Source organism: Nomascus leucogenys, chromosome X, assembly GCF_006542625.1.
Source record: "Nomascus leucogenys isolate Asia chromosome X, Asia_NLE_v1, whole genome shotgun sequence".
NCBI lineage: Eukaryota > Metazoa > Chordata > Mammalia > Primates > Hylobatidae > Nomascus > Nomascus leucogenys.
This window is the reverse complement of record NC_044406.1, coordinates 115330610-115348489: the sequence shown is the minus strand read 5'-3', so window position 1 is coordinate 115348489 and position 17880 is coordinate 115330610. Positions and strand designations below refer to the sequence as shown.

At 38.4% G+C, this 17880-nt stretch overlaps 1 protein-coding gene and 1 non-coding gene across 8 annotated transcripts in view; one reads left to right on the top strand and one right to left on the bottom strand.

The window, feature by feature from the left end:
* The first annotated feature begins 3711 nt into the window (after positions 1-3711).
* Positions 3712-17880, top strand: part of SMARCA1 (SWI/SNF related, matrix associated, actin dependent regulator of chromatin, subfamily a, member 1) — a 77208-nt gene continuing 63039 nt past the window's right edge. For 4 of the 7 annotated variants that reach the window (XM_030806953.1, XM_030806952.1, XM_030806951.1 and 1 more), the window contains exons 1-6: positions 3712-4044; positions 8809-8895; positions 10769-10935; positions 11271-11371; positions 11478-11578; positions 15408-15587. In XM_030806953.1, the coding sequence (XP_030662813.1) occupies positions 3871-4044; positions 8809-8895; positions 10769-10935; positions 11271-11371; positions 11478-11578; positions 15408-15587 (810 nt within the window). In that variant the 5' untranslated portion in view covers positions 3712-3870. The remainder of the gene's footprint in view (positions 4045-8808; positions 8896-10768; positions 10936-11270; positions 11372-11477; positions 11579-15407; positions 15588-17880) is intronic. The other 3 variants (XM_030806948.1, XM_030806949.1, XM_030806954.1) reach the window with 2 other exon arrangements.
* Positions 8609-8680, bottom strand: LOC115833464. Its single transcript, XR_004028895.1, has one exon. It is a non-coding gene; the product is annotated as a small nucleolar RNA SNORD112 (small nucleolar RNA).

The following is a 17880-nucleotide window of genomic DNA, read 5'->3' as shown; positions in this document are numbered from 1 at the left end:
TGACCTCGCCTCACTGCAACCTCCCCCTCCAGAGTTCAAGCCATTCTCCTGCCTCAGACTCCCTAGTAGCTGGGATTACAGGTGCCCGCCACTACGCACAGCTAATTTTTTGTATTTTTAGTACAGATGGGGTTTCATCATGTTGGCCAGGCTGGTCTCGAACTTCTGACCTTGTGATTCACCCGCCTCGGCCTCCCAAAGTTCTGGGATTACAGGCATGAGCCACCGCGCGTGGTCAACCCATAATCATTCTTAATGCTTGCATAGCATTCCATTTATTAATGTACTATACAACGTTTTGCCAATCCTTTCTTCTTGGACATCTCAGTTGTTTCTATTATGCTCTCCCCTTCTTTGCGCAAACTGTCCTAAGTCCCATTACTGTTTTGAGAGTTTACTTTAGAGCATGGGTGTCCAACCTTTTGGCTTCCCTGGGTCAAACTGGAAGAATAATTGTCTTGGGCCACACATAAAATACTAATGCCAACGATAGCTGATACTCAAAAAAAAAAACAAAAAACAAAAACAAACAAAAACGTCCATGCCTAATTTTCATGATATCCGCCACCACAGATAGGCAAAAAAGTTCTTGAATTCAAAGGGTCGGACACGGCTGCTTTAGAGGGAACACCATGGAGACAGATGGCAGAAATATTTTTCAGTTATTTTCTCAGTATAATTTCTACTGTCAAGGAGGAGGCCCTGTGAAGACCAGTGAACTTAATAAAGGTGAAAAACGAGGTTTGGACTAGACAGTCTGGGGTTTGAATGTCACTTACTAGCTGTGGAACCTTAGATGAGTTATTTAGCCTAAATCTACATTTTCTCATCTGTAAAATAGGGATAATAATATTTATTTCATAGAATTATTTGGAGGATTAGCAATATCATATGTAAAGAATCTAGCACAGTGCCTAATACAATAGTGGGTGCTCAAGAAATGGTAGACATATACTAGTTGTTACCATGACCTTTTCCTTAAAATACAGATCACCAAGGAAATATCACATTTTCAAAAATGCCACTATCATAAATGTCTTTAAAAAAATAGTGAGAAAGCTTACTGATATGAACAGAATGGTTACTGCAGCTGTAAGCAAGACAGTGTGTCCAGAATCTTTTGTGCCAGTTTCTGAAGAACATTAATCAGTCGGATCACAATGTGGTTTTAAGTCATACTGTGGTTTCAATGACAAATTTCAGATACAAAATAAGAGAAGGAACATGAAGCCTTTGGCTTTTCCTTTATGAACTTTATAAAACATTTAATATCACCAGTGAACACATGTTCTAGTAGCTACTAAACAAGTTTAGCTATTCGAGAATGATTGTTGAACAACCCCTATAATCTACCAAAATGGACGTATTGACCGGTAGACCGGGATTAGTTCTGAGGTTCCCAGTTTATTTTTATTTTTATTTTATTTTTTGATACGGAGTCTCGCTCTGTTGCCAGGCTGGAGTGCAGTGGCTTGATCTTGGCTCGCCGCAATCTCTGCCTCCTGGGTTCAAGCGATTCTCCTGCCTCAGCCTCCCGAGTAGCTGGGATTACAGGCATGCACCACCATACCCAGCTAATTTTTGTATTTTTAGTAGAGACGGGGTTTCACCATGTTGGCCAGGATGGTCTGGATCTCCTTGTGATCAGCCTGCCTCGGCCTCCCAAAGTGCTGGGATTGCAGGCGTGAGAGCCAGTTCTTTATAAAAGTTTGCTCTGTTCTCCAACTCCAATGGAATAGAGCAATCCAAGACCATTTCAAATGAAAAGACATAATTTGGGAAAGTAGTAGCAGATAGAGCAAGGTGTTGAGTAGGCTCAGAAATGAGATGACTCTTGTTGAACAAAGTCTACAGATCATGAATTTTAGGCAGATTTACAAATAAGGATAGCACATGCTCTGTAAATAGCAGCTGTTGCCACAAGCCAAAGGGCAATATTTACATGAATCCTGTGGCAAGGTCTGTTGACCAAGCATTGACCTTTCCAGCCAAATTCATATACTTGGTAGCCGCGTCATCTTGAAAAGGATTGCATTATACATGCATGGAAAATTGCCAACGTACAAATATGTTCTGCCCCCAAATAAATTTTTAAATTCTTTTTTTTGGAACATGGAACACATGTCCCCACACACAAAAAAAGGTGTTATAAAGGGATGTGAGTTTCCCAGATTTCCTCACAAAAGTGCATTTAACCCACGATGTAACCGAAATACTGTACACTGACAATGAGAAATACAGCGGAACAAAACTGACTTGAAAGCAGGGACACACCAATACACAACAAATATTTCTTGAGCTTTTCTCCTTTGCAGCCCCATGCAATGAAAGAAGAATTCTATCTTTCAATAGCTGCAATATGGTAAAAAATAAATCCTCCACTGTTGCTGTCCTTAAGGGTCCTTCTCAAGTCAGGGTATTTAGAGTCTCCATTGCCTCAAGTATTTATCATTTCTATGTGTTGGGAACATTTCATGTCCTCTCTTCTAGCTATTTCGAAATATACATTGCATTGTTTGTTCACTAGAGTCATCCTACTCTACTTTGAACATTAGAACTTATTCTTTCCATCTAACTGTATATTTGTACTCATTAACCAACCTCTCTTCATTGATCCGCCTCAACCCCACACACCCTTCCCAGTCTTCTGGTACCTATCATTTTACTCTCTACCTCCATGAGATCAACTTTTTAGCTCCCACATATGAGTGAGAACATGTGATATTTGTCTCTCTGTGTCTGGTTTATTTTGTGCAACATAATAAACATCAGTTTCATTTATGTTGCTGCAAATGACATTTCATTCTTTTTTATGGCTGAATAGTATTCCATTGTGTATACAGATCACATTTTCCTTAACCATTCACCTGCTGATGGACACTGATTGATTCTGTATCACGAAATGATTTTATATCCATGATCATTCATATTACCAGTGTTGTATTATTACCAAATAATAATGGAGGTGCAAATAGAACCTGTGCCAAAAAATCACAGTAATTCATTTCAATTACTAATATTGAGTGCCTATCACATGTTGCCCCAGGTTCGGTGGGGAACCTTGTCCCCTAGGAATTTAAAAATGTAGTGGTGAAGGCAAGAGAAGGGTTCCTGCACATTGGCTACCTGAGAGGTACCAGAGGTGAAAATAGAGCAAATATACGTAAAACTTGAGAGTCAGACTGCCTTGTAAGTGAATGTGTTTGCAGCTGCAATCAAAAGATTCAAGGAGTGCTTCTCTTTGTGCAGAATTTAGGAAGGTGGAAACAGCACCGCTAATCCTACCTCTTTAGGGATCTGGGAAAGGGCAGTCCCAGAGGGGTTCCGCGCTTTGCAAATGGTGAAAAAGACCTTCTACAGTACAGTTAGGAGCAGAGGAAAAGTTCTTTGTGCAAGAAGGGGAGAGCGCCCCGAGGTACAAAGAGCAGATTTAAGGGAAAGAGGATTCGTTCTGCACGCATCTGCGAGGGGAGCTCAGGCTCACTGTTGGGGGCGTGTGGGAAAGGAGATTTTCAGGCGGCCGCGAGTTGTGGGTTCCCGCCTCCACCCCTGTCCGCGCCCCACACTCAGGCAACAGTTGGTCGTGCGGGGCCGGCCCGGGCTCTGGGTGGGGAAGGGGAGTCTCGCGATCGTTGAGGGGGGGTGGAGGAAGGGGGGAGAGTGACGGGGGGAGGCCATGACGTAGGGTGGGTGGACGGAAGTGGGGCAGGGTTGAGGGTTATTTAAAGAAGGGGGGGCCTGAGCGAAGGGGTTGGAAGCGGAGTGATTCCCCACCCCTGCTCCATCTAGCTCTTTCCAGTGCAGCCACTGCCGCCGCCCAGGAGCCCTCGTCCCCTGCCTCGTCCCCCTCCTCGTTCCCGCTCCCACGGCATGGAGCAGGACACCGCCGCAGTGGCAGCCACCGTGGCAGCCGCGGATGCGACCGCCACTATCGTGGTCATAGAGGACGAGCAGCCGGGGCCGTCCACCTCTCAGGAGGAGGGAGCGGCCGCCGCGGCCACCGAAGCCACCGTGGCCACGGAGAAGGGCGAGAAGAAGAAGGAGGTAAATAGGAAGGGGGTGTGTGTGTGGTGGACAAATCCTGTGCCTGGCCTCTCTGAGGGGCCCAAACCCTGACCTTTCGGCGCCGACAGGTACCCGCGGAGCTTTGCGGGGCTAGGGGCGGCGGGTGCGGGGGTCGGCGGCGGAACCGCCTGGCGTTCGCTCCCCTCCCCCTTTCCTTCTCGCCGCCTGGAGGACGGGGGCGGGGCTGGGCGCGGGCGGGAGCGGCGCGGGGTGGAGGGGTGCCCGCTCTCCCGCGGCCTGGGGGCTCGGGAGCCCCTCGACAGCCCCCGACCCCCTCCACCTTCCCGGAACTCGGGTAACAGGGTGGGGGATGGGGCTGTGCAGGAAAAAGCCTCCGCCTCTCCCTCTCCTCTCGCTCGCTCCCTCTCCCCCCCCTTCCCGTCGGCCTCTGCCTGGGAAATCTGGGCCCTTCAATCCCACACTCGCGCTGAAGGGGTTTTGCTGGGGCTTTTTTTGTAATTTGAATTTCAAGGTGCTGGTGCTTGCTGAGTGGAGGGTGACAGGGAAGACATTTCTTTCTTTCATTGGCAATGTCGGTCTTTTGGATGGCAGGAAAAAAACCATCCCTTGTTCGTTTGAACCCCGCCTGCCGAGGTGGGGGTGTCACCCCGAGGAAAGGAGCTCTCTGCGTCGTACCCCCCACCCCCCCAAACTGAGGAACCTTGGACGCTGGCTTAGGAAAATTTCCAACATCTGCACCCTCACCCTCTTCTGCCCCGCCCCCGACGGTATAGGGTTTCACTCCAGGGCCACCCCAATGGTCCCTCAATCCGGCCCCAAGCTTTCCAGGCTTCCGCCTCCCTCTCCTAGTGGGCGCTGCTGGCTCCTGAACACACACAGGTTTTTTTTTTTTTTTCCTCCTTTAATTTTTAAAAAACTCAGCGTCGCCAAGATGAGCTGCTTCTAACGTAAGGGAACCGCTCTGACACATATTAAAGCCAATCCAGAAAATATGTATTATCTCCATAAGGCACATTTTGTGTGGCCGAGACATGCAAATAAAACTATAAAACATTGAAAAATTGACATAAAAATAGGATGGGGCATAAGCATTTTTGATGTATGATAAAATTGCATAACTAATCGTTTATGGGTGGATTTTTTCCCATTTACGATTAGTCATATCGCAATTTTAAAAAGGTGGGTAATTATGCTTTAGAGATCTCAAGTGGCTTTGTCTGAATCATTATATGATACTATACGACCAAATGAAAAGCTTTTGAGGAAAATGAACACCTTTCGCCTTAAATGAGAAGAGTAATATTAAATTTAGCAGTTGCTTATGTGACATATTTTACTATTACAAGGTTGACTAAACAGAAGGACAATTGTAGTGCTAAATGAAAACCGTAGAAAACATACACATTGTAAGATCTACGCGGTACTTGGATTAGTAAGACAATATTGTTGATTAAAAGTGGGCGTAATACCAAGCATCAATATAAATCAAATGTTGTGAAATTCGGAAATGTCTGTGTGCCTTTTATTCCCTAGACTGGGCAAATGTGAGTGCCAAACTGCCTTTTGTATGGCAGGAAAGGTTGTCGAATTTCCAGATTGTATAAATTTTTGAATTTTGTATAAAATTTTGAATTGTGAAAAAACGGGAGACCAATAAAAAAACTATATAATATAAACACTGAGTTGATGCCTACATATTTGTCAACTCTTCCCTCATTAGAAGTTGCCCTACCAGTACTTCATTTGTCCACCCAGGATAGGGAAATGAGGTGCTGTATGTCAGGAACTTCCTGGATATCCATTTTTATTTTTAATTTTTCATTAAAAATTGAAATACATTACATACTACCTTGACACTTTAAATTGTGTACTAAAAGTGCAGATTAACCTCTTCTTCATGGCCATCAGTTAGTGTATTCTTGACAGTGACACAAAGGCACCTGAAATCCCGCAGGTTGTTCCCTCTCAATTAAGTAACCACCTACCAGACTCTTCTAGTATTGTGTTGATTTTTAAAAATAATTTTTCTGGCCAGGCGCCGTGGCTCGCGCCTGTAATCCTAGCACTTTGGGAGGCCGAGGTGGGTGGATCACTTGAGGTCAGGAGTTCGAAACCAGCCTGGCCAATATGGTGAAGCCCTGTCTCTACTAAAAATATATAAAAAAAAAAAATTAGCCGAGTGTGGTGGCAGGCACCTGTAATCCCAGCTACTTGGGAGGCTGAGGCAGGAGAATCGCTTGAACCCGGAAGGCTGAGGTTGCAGTGAGCCGAGATCACACCACTGCCCTCCAACCTGAGCAACACAGTGAGACTCCGTCTCAAAATAAATAAATAAATAAAAATTTTCTGTCTTCTTCCTTAATTGCCAGGCTGTTAGTGATCACTTTTTAAATACCTCATCTAGTTTCACCAGAAATAATATGTTAGTTTATGATAAAGATTATAGGTGTAACAAAACCATAAACTCATTTGAAAACAACTGTAAAATACAAAAGTGTCAGTGATAAAGCAGGGAGAGGGAAATAATGACACGTGCACACCAAGAATCAGTGATGCTACTGCAGTGGAAGACATTTTCGTCCTGGGTTTCTGCCGTGCCTTCTTGTAGAGTGCCTTCATCTAGTGATATTTCCATGTCATTTACTGTTGCTTGTATTCTCGGTGAATGGGAAGCCAGATTTTCAAACTTGGTGGAATTGTCTACCAAATAAAGAGAAAATAGGTTTCTGAATGAGAGCGCTTTCATGATGAATACAGTAGATGAGAATTAGTGAATTGACCTGTGACATTTACCTACTCAAAGGTATTTTTGCTTACTTTCTGGTTGTTGAATTTAGTTGGTTTAAGTGACGGTTGGATTACCCAACACTGTAGAAATTGGAGATGGTATCTTTGGTAATGAAAACGTCAAGAAAAAGGTCATGGTCTTTAAAACAAGCCATTTTGTTGACCTTGTGCTGCATTCTCATGGCACCTAGACTCAGATAACAAAATCCAAAGGAATTCATTAGAGTCTCTTAGTCACCTTTCATCTTTTCTTGTATGAAAAAATGTAGTTTTGAGAATACACACACACACACACACACACACACACACACGAGAAGGTTTAGAAGGTAGGTATTTTAAAATTTGTTGTGGAAGATAGTGCCAATTAAGTAATTACCCACAGCTTTTAATAGCCTGCTCAAGATTAGGAATTTAATTAGCATATAATTAGATTTTGATGGTAGTCTACCGCAAGGTAAGCAAAAAAGTAATGGGTAAAATGTTTTTCTAGGATTAAAGCTTTAATTTTCTGTAAGTGTACTTCCCACATTATCATATATATTTGTGTGTATGAGGCAAAGTAATTTTCATTGTTTTGATACTGGAAAACTACACTTCATATAACCTTCCGAGGAATGAATGATAAAGGTATGGATTTGATACTCAATTTTTCTTGTTGCTTTGAAAATAAATACGATTTATATTATATATGGCAGCCTGAAAGTGTGAGTTTGAGGGGCTCTTTAGCAGTTTTCTATTCTCATCCATCCAGGATTACATTCAAAACATTCCACATAGATGTGTACATATCAGATGCTGTAAATCAAGATGGTTATTATTTGGGTTAGTGTAACTGAATGATATCTGATCAGTGCTACAAAGTAAGAGTCTGGACAAGGTCAAATTCCATAATCTCAGTTTGGATTTCCTCAAAATAGAAATTTTAGTAAATATTGGAAGACATAATGGGGGCCATATTTTTCTTATGTTTAAGGTCACATTCTGTTGATTTTTGACCTAAGTTTTCATAAATAGGTTGACAAAAGCCGTGATAGTTTTCACGAACAAATTTGTGCTTTCACTTATGCAAAGTCTGTGTTAAAACTGAAATACTCTCATCTTTGGTTCTGATGGGTAGATTTGTGTTTTTATTATTTTATTTCTTGATTTCTTATAGGGAAGGAGGCTTATTCTATATATGTATTTATATTTGCCAGTACAGGCTTGTCTTTACAAAGGATAGGGTGCATGAGATAACCCCCTTCCCCAGATAATCTCTGTATTAAGTTATTGATTGATGTTAGTTTTCGCTAAATTACAATTTAAAAATATCAAACATTAATAGTTAAATAGCCTTGACAAGTTGCTTCTACCAAATGTTTATGCAATATAAATAGTTTAAAGTAGTTTTCTTCCCAGTTAGAGAAGATTAACATAAGCCAAAAGTTTAAAACTGTACTATTATATTAAGTATATATGATCACATTGCATTACATAAAAATTAAATACTTATAATACTATGAAAACAATTTAAAAAATATCGTTTTAGGAACAGAAACCACAGTTTTTCTTCTGAAAGTGTGGCATATTTCCATGACATAAAGGAGTGTTTCTGAGAATTAATATTTACTTTCTTTGAGTTCTTTGGTTTGTGGTTGATATTAGCCTTTTCTAGATTTTAAAATCTCTTATTTAATGTTTACACATTTTCTTACACTATAAATTAAAGAATGGATGAGAAAGCTCAATGTCTTGCCTTTTGGGTTTTATTCCAATTAATATTTCTCTGGCATTCACAATTTTTCAGATTTTTTTTATTGGACCTCAGGTGTACAGAACTGGATTAATCATAAGCCTTGCTTTGTGACATGCTCTCATCATTGGTCCATACATGTCCCACATTGATTTATATATTTAGTTATGTAATTACTTTCTGCCTTCTTCTAATGAGAGCATTGACCAGTTTAAGAACCTTGCTTTGCAATTTGGTGACATTTATTTTCTTTGAAATTCTAGAAAAACGTTTCTTCATTTCAACTCAAACTTGCTGCTAAAGCGCCTAAATCTGAAAAGGAAATGGACCCAGAATATGAAGAGAAAATGGTAACTGTAGTCTTGGATAGGATAGTGAATGCTGTAGTTAATTTTTATAGTTGAGATGTTAAAGATGAAAAAATACATGTGTATATATAATGCATAGAGAATCATCGATTTTAGAATTGGAAAATAATTTAATATACAATCTATCACAATATTTTCTGTTGAATAAATTCACCTCCTCATTTTCAGATGAGGAAATAAAGGATCAGGGAAGCTATATGTCATAGTTGGGACTAGAAGTCACATCTCATTTTTGTTCAGTGCTCTCTGTCCCATAATAAAGTGCTTTAAGCTAGAAATATTTATTTATGAGGTGAAAATGTTGGTGATAATACCACTGTGGCTTTGTGACCTGAGAGAAATCCAGTCACAAAGCCAGATTGACGTATTTTTCTTTCTTTCTCATTCTTTGGACATATGAATAAATGCTACACATTAATGAAACATGTAGTATGTCAGTACACTTTAAAGGGAAGAATATTTGTCCAATGCATGAAGATATCACATATTTAAGCAGCATAATCTTAGTTATACTTACATATTGCTTGCTATAATACATTTAATTATTTAATTTTTAGTTACTAAAATACATATTTTAGCTTTAATTTTAACTAAACTCTTATAACCTTGGATCTTTCAAGAATTTAACAGGTGGTTGAAACGGATTTTTTTTTCCGCTGAGGGGTTGTTTTTGCAGTAATATTATAAAAATAAGTAGAGATGAAATATATTTTTTGGTTGTCGATAGCTATTTTATAAGACTTAATGTTTAAGGCCACATCTAATGTAGGTAGGCAATGTTTTAACAGCTCTAAAAATAACATTCCAGTGAGGATAATATAAAATGGAAAGTTTCTGGCCTCCTTCCAGCTTGTGGTCTGAATTTATCTAACTCTTATATTTATGTTAATGAACGCTTCTGTAAGTTTTCTGGGTTATTAATTATGCATCCTTCATTAGCAATCAAGTATTCTCTGTGGTTGGAAAGTGACTTTGAATAAATAAATAGTCTATTTTTTCCTTTATCTAGAATGATGTACATATCTTTTGGTCTTTTAAGATTTTTTTAGTGAAACAAAGTTTTATTGCCTGTATATGGTACACGTTCCCTGACCTTTTACAATTTATTGAGAAATTAGAATACATATCAACTTTTAATAGTTAATAAATATTAACTATTTCACATATATGTGCGTGTGTTTATATATTTTTCACAAATTCTGCTTACTTTGGGGAGAAAGTTTATATGCTACTAGCACAAAATACAGTTTTCTAGATCCCTGCGAGTGAAGAGAGGAATGTTTATTACATTATTATACCATGACATTGAAAATATTTTGAGACAAGATGATACTGTATTTTAAGATTTAAGTTATTTCTGGATACAACTTGGAAATTCTTAAGAGTTCAGTTTATGGTATATATATCATAGTTAATTTATATTTCAATATTTGGGATATGTTATATATTTGATGCTTAATTTTGTTACTATTTTATTTAATAAAATAATGTTTTGGAAAGAGGATTTGCTTTATGATTATGACTCTTTAAGAAGGGTATTTCTTATTGGGGAATGTACTGTCTGTCAGATCATTTTTCTTCCCTTCAAACTATTTGAAAATGCATTTTCAAATTCTGCTACTTATTTGCTGTGCAAGGTTGGGCAAATTACTTACCCTCTCTGTGCTTTAGTATCATGTAGTTACAATGGAGATGATACTTGTAATTACGTCGTAGGTTTCTTAAGAGAATTGAATGGATTAATGTTTCAAGTGCTAAGAATGCTGTTCAAAGTAAATGCAATAAAAGTATTTGTTAAATAACTTTGAAGGAATGAAAAGGAAAGTCCTTACTTTTCTTTTGTTTTGCAAATTAGAAAGCCGACCGAGCAAAGAGATTTGAATTTTTACTGAAGCAGACAGAACTTTTTGCACATTTCATTCAGCCTTCAGCACAGAAATCTCCAACATCTCCACTGAACATGAAATTGGGACGTCCCCGAATAAAGAAAGATGAAAAGCAGAGCTTAATTTCTGCTGGAGAGTATGTTGGCACCTCTCTCTCTACTTTCTTTCCTTTCTCCTACCTTTTCTTCCTCCTGTCCTCCCTTGATCCCTTCATGTACCCCTTCCCTCTTCATTGTTCAGTATACCTTCATGTGACAAAAAATTTGCCATTATAATTATGTTTTGAAGACAACTATATTTTTTTCTCACTGGAGGCTGATCAGTAAAAATGTAGGCTGATTCTACTGATTTCTAAGCAAGACCTTGGACAACTCATTCTTTTTCTATAAAAGATAATAGCCATGTACACTGATTTAATTGGTACCTTATCATTTAGGTCGAATATGAGGGGATTTCCTTTTTTAATTTCAGCTACCGCCATAGGCGCACAGAGCAAGAAGAAGATGAAGAGCTACTGTCGGAGAGTCGGAAAACATCTAATGTGTGTATTAGATTTGAGGTGTCACCTTCATGTAAGTACTTCATCACATTGGTGAGTTCTTTTTCAATTTAGTTTTAGAAAAATTTTACTTGAGTATGTTCATGAAAGTATGAAACGTCCTCGCATTTTTTCCCCAGATGTGAAAGGGGGGCCACTGAGAGATTATCAGATTCGAGGACTGAATTGGTTGATCTCTTTATATGAAAATGGAGTCAATGGCATTCTGGCTGATGAAATGGTAAGGAATTGGTAGCTAAAAACACATTCTCAGTTATCAATGATTTTTATGTAAATTTGAAAAACCTGAGCTTACCTGCCTCTCTGATGCCTGGAGACTTTTTAAAAGTTGTTATCATGTAAAAGGTATTTTGTAGTCTTAGAATTATTATTATTTTTTTGAGAGAGGGTCTCTCTGTGTTGTCCAGGCTTGAGTGCAGTGGTGCAATCTCGGCTCACTGCACCCTTGACTTCTGGGTTCAAGCGATACTCCTGCCTCAGCCTCCTGAGTAGCTGTGACTCCAGGCACATGCCCACCACACTGGGCTAATTTTTATTTTTATTTTTAGTAGAGACAGGTCTCGCCATGTCACCCAGACTGAACTCCTGGACTCAAGCAGTCCTCCCACCTCGACCTCCCAAAGTGTTGGGATTACAGGTGTGAGCCACAGCGCCCGGCTAGAATCGTTTCGTTAAGTCACTGCTGGAACAGACTTTCACAGGCCATAAAACTCTTACTGAGCTTTCCTCAAATGGTCCAAAAACCTTCTCTGTACTTTTGTTTTTGTTTGCATTTTGGCTTCCAGGAAGCACAGAGACAAGATGGATGCCCAAATGATGCCTTTATGTAACTTTTTAATTTTTTTAAATTTTTTGAGATGGAGTCTTGCTCTGTCACCCAGACTGGAGTGCAGTGGCACAATCTTGGCTCACTGCCACCTCCACCTCCCAGGTTCAAGCAATTCTCTGTCTCAGTCTCCTGAATAGCTGGGGTTACAGGCGCCTGCCACCATGTCTGGCTAATTTTTTTGTATTTTTAGTAGAGATGGGGTTTTACCGTTTTGGCCAGGCTGGTCTTGAACTCCTGACCTCGTGATCCACCTGCCTCGGCCTCCCAAAGTGCTGGGATTACAGGTGTGAGCCACCCCTACCCTGGCCTTATGTAACCTTTAATGGTCTGCCCTGTGTGTCCTTCTGTCTTTTCCTATTCTTTATCTACTTGTCTTTCTTACTTTCCTTGTCATCTCTTTATTTCTATTTTGCCATTAATTTATGTTCCATGTTTTCATTGTAGGCTACCTGAAATCCTTTTGGGAATAAGGTGGGGTATACAAACCAAACAATACATAAATGACTGTCTGAATATATGCATATGTGAATGATTATCAATATTTCGACTTGTGAACAATCAAAAAGTGCATAGGTGGAATAAGGAATGAATAAAGAGTAATGTTGAATCTTGATACAGTACAGTGCATGGTGGTGCTTTGGAAATCAGTGAAGGAGTTACAAACGTGTAAATAAAATAACTGAACAGGGAAAAGTAAGGCACATAAGATGCTAATTCATCAGCTAAAGGGGGAATATATGAAGGCTTTTTTTTTTTTTTGAGACGGAGTCTCACTCTGTCACTCAGGCTGGAGTGCAGTGGTGTGATCTTGGCTCACTGCAAGCTCCGCCTTCTAGGTTCACGCCATTCTCCTGCCTCAGCCTCCCGAGTAGCTGGGACTACAGGCGCCCGCCACTGCGCCCAGCTAATTTTTTGTATTTTTTTAGTAGAGACGGGGTTTCACCATGGTCTCGATCTCCTGACCTCATGATCCTCCCTCCTCAGCCTCCCAAAGTGCTGGGATTACAGGCGTGAGCCACCGCGCCCAGCCCCATATTTGTATTTTAAGACCAAATTAATAAAATGGGATTTAAGAGAGGGCAGGGAAAGTTCTAAATCCATATAAGTCAATGATACTCATATTTATGTGAGTCTGAAACCGTACTTGTAATCACTATTATCCAGAAGAGCCACATGATGATACATGCCCTATGGTGTCTAGTATAGTTGGTAGTCAGTCGCATAAGTACTCATCCCTGGTTGAGCAACTGTTAGGTGTGTGGCAGAGGATCCCTTAAAGCAAGGGTCTGTAGCTCCTTATATTTAGGTATTCTAGTTTGAAGACTGTTGTCAGCTCAGAAGGGGAGGAGTTTGGTTAATTGGACAATGGAAGGACCAGGATTATTTGCCCCAAGCAGCTCTTGGCTGCAGCCTGTCTAAACATGAAGGATCTGATCTTTAGTGATGAATTTGTGCTGATATCAGATATATGTATTTTATATATAATATTAAATATATATAATATATATTTATACATAATATATTATATATTTATACATAATATATATAATATATATAATATATTGTATATTTATACATAATATATTATGTATAAATATATAATATATTATGTATAAATATATATAATATATAATGTATACTTACATATATATATATATATATATATATAATTTTTTTTGAGGTGGAGTTTTGCTCTTGTCGTCCAGGCTGGAGTGCAATGGCGTGATCTTGGCTTACTGCAACCTCTACCTCCCGGGTTCAAGTGGTTCTCCTCCCCCAGCCTCCCAGGTAGCTGGGATTACAGGCGCCCACCACCACGCCTGGCTAATTTTGTATTTTTAGTAGAGATGGGGTTTCACCATGTTGGTCAGGCTGGTCTCAAACTCCTGACTTCAGGTGATCCATCTGCCTCGGTCTCCCAAAGTGTTGGGATTACAGGTGTGAGCCACTGCACCCAGCCGATACCAGATATGTTTTAATTACTAAAACATAGACACTTTAAGGAGTATAGAAAATTTGGAAAAAAATGAATAATTAAAATTAAGTTATAATTCTTCTACTTAGAAGTAATCACAGCTAACATTTTGGCATATTTCATTTTAGTCTTTTTCTTCTGGGTGTACTTATTTTGTATAGTTGAAATCATATTGTATATATAACTTGGCATTCTGATTTATTTACATTAATACATATTTTCCATGTAATTAAGACATTTTCTGAACATAATTAATTATTGCATAATAATCCTTGGGAGGTACCATAGTTTTATTCAGCTTCTCTCTTATTGCTGTTCATTTGGATTGCCTGATGTGTAGTGTAAATAATGCCACTATAAGAATCTTGTAATTTAGTTTTTCTGTACCTCTCAGATTATTTCCGTAGGATTCCTAGAAGTAGAATTACTTGGTTAAGGAGTATAAACATTTTAAGGTTTTGATGTATAGTATTCATAAAAGTTGTCTCATTAAATGACATATCAGATAGGATACAATCAGAAAAATAGCTTTAAGCAGACATTTATAAAAAGAAGTATATATCTTGCTCAGAGATAAAACCAAAAGCAGTTTTAAGAGGCCCAAAAAGGACTTAGTTCCCTTTCTTATGGGTTAGGTATGGGTTCATAGATAATGAATGTATTATTTTTTAAAAAGTCCTCTGGAGTTGGTGATCTCTCTCAGGTTCTTTCTGGCTGCAAAGTTCTGTTCTTTTGTGGTTCCTAAAGTTTTTAAGAGTGTGAGATGCAAGTACAGATCCACAAGCCCCTTGAGACACATAGTCTGAATATTTAATGTCTGGGCTGTAATAATGTTAAGAACAATAGGAAAGAAAGACCAGTATCTAAGCAGGCTGGCAAAGGAAGCGTGTCTTTATAAAACAAACACACAGAAAATTCCTAACTTCAGAACAAGTAGAAAAATTATATAGTAGATTGCTTTCTCCTTTAGGAGGAAAAATGTTCTAAATAGAAAGTTGCTTTGTTGAGCAACATTCTGACTGCAAGTTATTGGTTTCTGTTTGTGCTCACGGAAAGTACAATACTGAATTGGAATGATTTGATTATCTTTAAAAAAAGGTATTTGGCATTTTTACTTTTCATTGGTAGAAACATAATTGCCCTTGCGAGATAGTGGACAAAGATCTTTTGTTATGTTGTTCCTAACAAAATGTTTCCTTACAGAGAAAATGTTCATGGATGTTTTTCCTTGTGATGATAATGCAGGGCCTTGGGAAAACTTTACAAACAATTGCTTTGCTTGGTTACCTGAAACACTACCGAAATATTCCTGGACCTCACATGGTTTTAGTTCCAAAGTCTACTTTACACAACTGGATGAATGAATTTAAACGATGGGTCCCATCTCTCCGTGTCATTTGTTTTGTCGGAGACAAGGATGCCAGAGTAAGTGAGAAACAAATTTAAAAAGGCAGTCAAGAATAACGTCATTTCTGGAGTTTAGTTACATATTATTGCTGTTAAAAACATCTGAGTTGACTACTATTAAATAAGACTTAAGGTGTACGTACTTTAAGCTAGGCTCTGTTTTAAGTGCTTTGCATCTATTAATTCTCACAACACTCCCATGAGGTAGATATATCACCTATTAATAATAGACAATCCATTATTATGCTTCGTCTACATTTGCTTTAACTAGTTCATTAACCTAAGCATTTTTGAATTGTACTTTGAGTGACTTTTCATTAAAAACATCTTATTTTATTGACAGTCTATCTTACCAGTGACTCTCATTTGTGCTATTTTGAAGCCAACAATATGTAAATTTGCATTACTTAAAATTTTATATTTAAGTTTTTGACTTTTAACTTGGTGTACACACACGCATATCCATGTACACAACTGGAACCTCTTCTGTATGTACAGAGAGCCTCGTGTTTTGCGTTTATGCATAGACGCAGCTTTCAGTTTTGGTGTTTGAATAGAAAAATACATGTCTGTATATATTCTCAGGTAATATTAGAAACTGGGCATTTTGGGGGGTGTGTTTAAATCAGCCATTTGTCAGTGTAGTAGGCTACAATCATTTTAGGACTGTAGAATTAATCTAAAAATAATATATTATGTAAAAATACTAAAACAGATAATCAGCTTAGAAAGCTTATTATTAAACTTTGTCTTTATTTTGCCTCCAGAGAACACAGTTTAGAGATGTATTCAGTTTTCCATATTTAGATAGGTTATCTAAAGATATCCTCAAAAGAATGGTAGCGCAATGAATTACATAATTTTATCCTTATCATTTTGCTTGAAGAAAAATTACTCAAATTTATTTAAATTTAACTTATACATAATTTAAATATTGAAATACTGAGCTCATAAGTTTACAATTACAGGCCAGATTCTTCCCTATGCCTAATATTTCCCTAAAGCAAATTAGTCACTTAGAACTCTTTCTGGTCACCATTGTTATCTAATATAATACCACTCCATATAAACTTTGCATTTCTAAAGTATTGAGCTTTTGCTAAAATTATTTCTTAAAGATTAAAAGCAAAAGATAAATATCTAGGTTTGTGTTTTCATAACGACTCAGTATATTTAATTTATGACTGCCCTATCTCTACTTCCTGGGGAGGCTAGGATTCTGGTGGCTTGAAAAATTTCTTTGTTTCTTTTTCCAGAGGCGGGGTCTTGCTCTGTAGCCCAGGCTGGAATGCAGTGATGTGATCATAGCTCACTGCAGCCTTGAACTCCTGGGCTCAAGCGATCCTCTCACCTCGGGTTCCTGAGTTGCTGGGACTGCAAGTGTGCACCACTGTGCCTGGCTTTGAAAAATTTCTTACTCTTGAAAACCAGTCTTCAAAGTTAGTGTTTTTCAAATTGTGAGTTGCTACCCATTAGTGGGTTGTGACTTCAGCTTAGTACTTGGTGACAATTTTCTGCAACATTGAGAGAGAATGGAATAGCAAATTACAGAGTGTTTCATACTATAATAAGGATAAATATTGCTTTGAGAAACTTTTAAGTTGCCTCTTTCTGTGTACACACACTCAAACATATATGTATATACTGGATTGCAATTCAAAAGGTAATTTTACTGTGGGCTATGGTCAAAAGAGTTTGAAAACCAATAATTGCCAATTACATAAATAATAAATGTACCATGTTCAGCACTTAGAGATTGATGTGGATATATATAGAGGAGGTCCAGATCATTACATATAGACAGATTTGAATCTTGGTACAACACAGGATAGATATGTTGGGTCTTTGTATTTTCCTGGTCTTCTGTAAACACTTTATGAAGGTAATATTTTAGTAATAAAAATTTGATGTAGGTTATAATAGGCATTTAATTGAGTTGGGAGATTATTAGAGATACTGTTGATCCTGTCTGATTGATACCAATGTGCTTTGTGGCCCCTTCCTTTTCCATGCCAGAGGTATCAAAGATAGTAGACATAGAAGTGGGTTTGATTTCAGTTGTGGCTTTGCTACTGATTGTGTGGGGTTGAGTGAGTCTTCAAGGATCTTAATTTTTTCACCTCTAAAATGAGAGCTTTTGGATTATGTGACACCTTTAATGTTTTATCGAGATGTTTAACTCTAAATTCATCCAATAGTTACAAAAAGTTCAAAGCAGAGCTAATTTAAATTAAAAATATGCATTTGTTCCATGAAACTTGTAGGTGAAACCATCAAACTGAGAGCTTCACAAAATCAAATAAGGATAAGG